A 4949-nucleotide genomic window follows, 5' to 3' on the forward strand; every position below is an offset into this window, starting at 1 on the left:
GCAGCCAGCAGTGTGGTGGAGTGCTGCCTCATACATCGGGTCAGAGCCTTGAAGCAATTGAAAGATTCCTAGGGGGTATGTGCTGCTCCTTCTTAAACAGACTGTGTGAAAGCTTGTCACGTCTGCTGGGCCTTCACCCTGCATCTAATCCGCCAACCTGCTGCCATACTACTGGCCAATCCCAGGAGTCATCTATGGACTGCCGACCTTTGATTTATTTGACTTCCCATCCACTAGCCATGGTCTTCCCGCTTCATGGATCAGAAGCCTTCTGCTTAACATCTGACCCATGAACTTGAACTGGCCTTAACTGTTCCTACAAGTGAGTGAGTCATTTTTCTTGATACAAACTCTATACACCTGGTCTTGAAGACCCAGCCTACCACAATGATCTAAAGTTTAGAACCAGGTGGCCTAGGGTGAAATATGCCTCCACCACTTAATCACGGTACGATTCCTGGCAATAAAATCACCTCTTTGGTTAGCTACGAACTTTCCAGAGGTCTTATACACCAAATACACCGGGCTTAGCTCAGCACCAGGTCCACACAGGGGGCTATTTCTTTCTCCTTCTGAGTCTGAGGGGCGGGGGAGGGGAGAGGAGCAGTGGAAAGGTGCCCCCCAGCCCCGCCCTCGCACAGAGCACGCCACACACCACTGCCACCTGGGTGCAGGTACAGTTTATTCACAACAGAGAAATACAAAGAGCAGAGGGTTCGTAATTCCTTGGTTTCTTGCCCCTTTATAGTGTTTTCTCCCATTTAAGTTTTTTTGTTTGGCTCCCCACCCCCTCTTCAAAATATGATGCCAACTTTGTTCCTGACTTGTCTGAGGGGCACCTCCCCTCCCTGCCACCAAGATGCAGACTGAGAAGCCAACCGACTGTTTTCTCTTCTTTAATAAGGTCACTAGTTCTAGATATGGTGGCCTGGAGGTCCCATAGAAAAAAGCAAAGGGGTGTTAACAGTATGTATAACAGCGTATTTACAGGGTAGTAACATGCGGACGAAAAGCTACAATACTGAGTATCAGACGACGCAAGTCAAACAAAGGGGGTGGGGTGGGGGCAGAGCACCCCAGGGGAGAAGAAACCCCAGGAAACGTTAGACTGGTAAATCAATGGCGAGTTAAGGCTTAAAAAGTGTATAAAAATAACACAGCTAATATTCAAAACGGAACTCCAGATACAGAATATATAGATGAGTTTCTGTCTAGCTTTCTTTCTTCTTTTTTTTTTTTTCCTGGGTGTGTGTGTGGGTGTGGGAGGGGGGACTTCTCCGGGCTCTGTACATGGTTCCTATATACACGGACACGCATGGCTTTCAGATTGGGGTGTGTCTGTGGGGGAGGGGAGCAGGGTCTGCTCCTGGGACCCTCCTCCCCAGGATCCCATCCCTGCTGAGGGACCAAGGGTCTGGGCTGGAGAGGTCCCTCCAGGCCAGGGAAGGCTGCCCCCTACCCCCCATCAGGAGGAAATTCTGGACAGGGGTTACTGCCCCAGGCCCACACCCCTCTTGACCCCTGCCCACAGTCCGGGATGGCAGGAGAGGTAGCCAATAGGTTTCCTGGCCAGCACCGAGGTAGACTGGGGTGGTCTTCGAGGCAGCAGGGGGGCCAGGCCTTACCCAGCCCACCCTCACGCCACTTCCCTGGGCCTGCCGCCCAGCCAAGCCCAGCGCTGCGCCCTTTGGTCCTGCGGGTCGCCAGTCCCCTCTCTGGTTTCCACCTCCTGAAGCCTGGGCAGACCTGGTGGCGGCCTCGTCCCTCTGCTCACTGATACCCAGGGCACCGCTGGAGAGGGCTGAGCTGGGCACTCGGGCGGAGACCCTCACTCCAGCTACCTCCTGCCCCTTCCCACCTGGGGGTCCCCTATGCAGTCCAGAAACCTGGCCTGAGCCTTCCCTCAAGACTTGAGGCTGTGGCAAGAGAAGGTCCCACGCTGCCCTCTGGTTCTCTGTGTCTATTTGTCCGATTCTTTTAATTTCTCGGTCTTAGCAGCACCAATGTCTTGGCCAATAAATATCTTTTTTTTTTTCCTGTCACTTGCAAAACAAACTTAAAAAAAAAAAAGTGAAGAAAGTGAAGGGTGGGGAACAAAAAGAAAACTCAACAGAGATTCAAAGTGCTCGGAGATCGTCTTTGGATGCCACCACAACTGTCCAGAATCTGCGGGTCGGCCAGGCTGCCCGGAGCTGGGCCGAGTGGGGCTGCTGTGGCCCAGGCCTCCTGGAAGGTCGGGGAGGTGGTGAGAGCGAGGCTGTTCCGGGAGGCCCCCAGAGGGAGCTGGGGCCTGGTGCTGCCTGGGTCTGCGCCTGCCGGTTGGCCGGGAGGGCAGGAGGGTGGGGCGGCGCCGGTGGGCTCAGATGAGGGAGATTCGCACCGGGATGCCGGGGGACTCCGTCCTCTGGGGCGAGTGGTGGCTCACCAGGTGCTCCACCACCGTGTGTTTGGACATGTGCTTCATCAGGTAGGTCTCCTGCAGGCAAAGGCGAGAGTCAGAACGTGCGGTCCTGGGAAGGGACAGTTCATCCTCAGGACTGGTGGTGGCGCGTTGGGCCCTGATCTGCAAGGTCGCCAGTTCAAAACCACCAGCTGCTCTGAGGGAGAAAGATGGGGCTTTCGACTCATCAACAGCTACGGTCTTGGAAACCCACAGAAACAGTTCTACCCTGTCCGACAGGACGGGGCTGCTCTGAGTCTGGATGGCAGTGGTTCACACCACTGAGAGGTGCCTCAGAAGAGAGGCCGTGGCAATCAAATCCCAAAAGGTTCAAACTGGCGGTCGGTCGGTGTTAAGATATGAAAATAATAACAATTTACAATGTATCAAGGGGTCACGAGGGTGAGAGGGGAGGGAGGGAGGGAGGGAAAAAAGAGGAGCTGATACCAAGGGCTCAAATAGAAAGTAAATGTTTAGAAAATGATGATGGCAACCTATGTACAAACATGCTTGATACAATTGATGTATGGACTGTTATAAGAGCTGTTAAGAGACCCCAATAAAATGATCTAAAAAAAAAAGGTTCAAACTGGAACTCCAGATATAGAATATACAGATGGATGGGTTTCTCTTTTCTTCTGGGTGTGTGGCTCTGTACATGGTCCCTATAAAACCCTCAGAAAGCCCATTGGCATTCTATGCTATCAAAACCCTCCGAGTTCTACTCTGTACACATGAAGTCGCAGGGAACTGGATCCGACTAGATACAGAAAGGTTGCCAGTTTGAATCCACCCGGTGGTGCCTCAGCAGAAAGGCCCGGCAGTCTTCTGCAGGACGGCCACTGTGGTTCTATTCTGACACCCCTGGGGCCTCGCTCGCCGGAATAGCCCGGGCTGCAGTTCAAGTGGCCACTGGAGGGCTCCTTGGTAGGGCACAGCTCGGGGGTCAGGCTGCCATTGGGCACTGGCTCCAGGAATGCTGGCTGGAGATGTGCCAAGCACCAGGCTGGCCCTTCAGTTGGGGGGCCAGCTGGGACTCCCCTGGGCCAGGTCAGATGCCCTTTACCAAATGACTACACCAGGATGTGCTGGCTGAGCCGCAGCCCTGCCTCCCCCGCATCGTGGGGATGCCCCACTGTGGGCAAGGCCTTGATCTGACCCTAGCTGTACCCGTACTGCGTGGGTGGATCTTGAACATGCCCCCAAATCCCCTAAGGCTCAGTCTCCCCAGTAAGTAGAGACGATAAAGGAACAGCCTTAAAAGGCTGCCCAGGGATGAGGATGAAGCCTTCCGCATCTACGAAGGCGCCCTGATGGTGCTTGGCTGCTAACCAAAAGCCTCAGCGCTGCAGAAGGAGCTCCCGCGGTGCTTCCGCTGAGGTGCAGTTCCACTGTCTGCCGGGGTCGCCAGGTGGCAGCACGGAGCGGTGCCCGCTCCTCCGTCCAGTCTCCACAGGTCATCACAGGAGGTGGAGCCTGGCAGACATCCTTCGAGTCCTCCCGGGCTCTGCTAGGCTCCACCCTCAGAGCCCATGATGATGGCTGGGCCCCGCCTGTCCATCCGAGGCCCTCACGCCGAGCCACATCCCCGCACGGAGCTGCTGCTCTCATGACCTGCCTGCCTCTCCGTGGCCTCGGCCCTCAGTTTGGCCATCACTTGGCAGAAGCCCCGAACAGCAAACTCACTGCCTTCAAGTGGAAGCTGACCCATAGCGACCCTACAAGATGAGTAAGAACTGCCTGTGGGCTTCTGAGACTGTAACTCGTACGGGAGTAGAAAGCCTCTTCTTTCTACTGTGGACCGGCTGGTGGGTTTCAACTGCAAACCTTGTGGCTCGCAGCCCAATGTGTAACCGCTACACCACCTGGGCTCTCATAGCCTGGCCCGGAAGCCCTCCACTGTGGTGGCAACGTGCTGTTACAAGCCGCCAGTGGGGCAGCAGTGAGCAAAAGAGCCAACCTGGGACGCTAAGGGAAAGAACTGAGTTACTCCAGCAAATAAATTGCCAAGAAAAAAGGAGGGGTATGGATCTACTGGTTAAAAGAAGCCTAAAACTGGCTGGATGAACCCCTGAAACTAGTGCCCTGCGATCATCAAATCAAAAGTACCCCCTGAAGTCTTCTGAGAAAACGAACAGCAGTCTAGCTTCACTAGTGAGAAGCAGTTTGCCACGGGCCTCTTCTGCTCTCTGAAGTACTGAGACCAAATTAACAACTAAACTCAAAACCAAATCACTGCCACTGGGTCAATTCCAACTCATAGGGACCTTATGGGACAGGGCAAAACTGCCCTGTAGGTTCTCAAGAACTTTAAAAAAAAATCATTTTATTGGGGGCTCTTACAGCTCTTATCACAATCCGTCCATCCGTCCATTGTTTCCAGCACATTTAAACATATGTTGCCATCATCATTTTCTAAATGTTTTCTTTCTACTTGAGCCCTTGGTATCAGCTCATCTCCACAGCCTCCCCCCAACTTAACTCTCTTTTTTTTTTTTAACATTTTATT

At 53.7% G+C, this 4949-nt stretch overlaps 1 protein-coding gene across 1 annotated transcript in view; it reads right to left on the reverse strand.

Annotated features, from left to right (window-relative positions):
• Positions 1–664: 664 nt before the first annotated feature.
• ZNF362 (zinc finger protein 362) overlaps positions 665–4949 on the reverse strand; it is a 31317-nt gene continuing 27032 nt past the window's right edge. Inside the window, exon 8 of the mRNA XM_004704991.2 lies at positions 665–2476. Coding sequence (XP_004705048.1) covers positions 2360–2476 — 117 coding nt within the window. The 3' untranslated portion in view covers positions 665–2359. The remainder of the gene's footprint in view (positions 2477–4949) is intronic.

Source organism: Echinops telfairi, unplaced genomic scaffold (genome assembly GCF_000313985.2).
Source record: "Echinops telfairi isolate 266 unplaced genomic scaffold, ASM31398v2 ScPeMD7_7457;HRSCAF=8495, whole genome shotgun sequence".
NCBI classification, from domain to species: domain Eukaryota; kingdom Metazoa; phylum Chordata; class Mammalia; order Afrosoricida; family Tenrecidae; genus Echinops; species Echinops telfairi.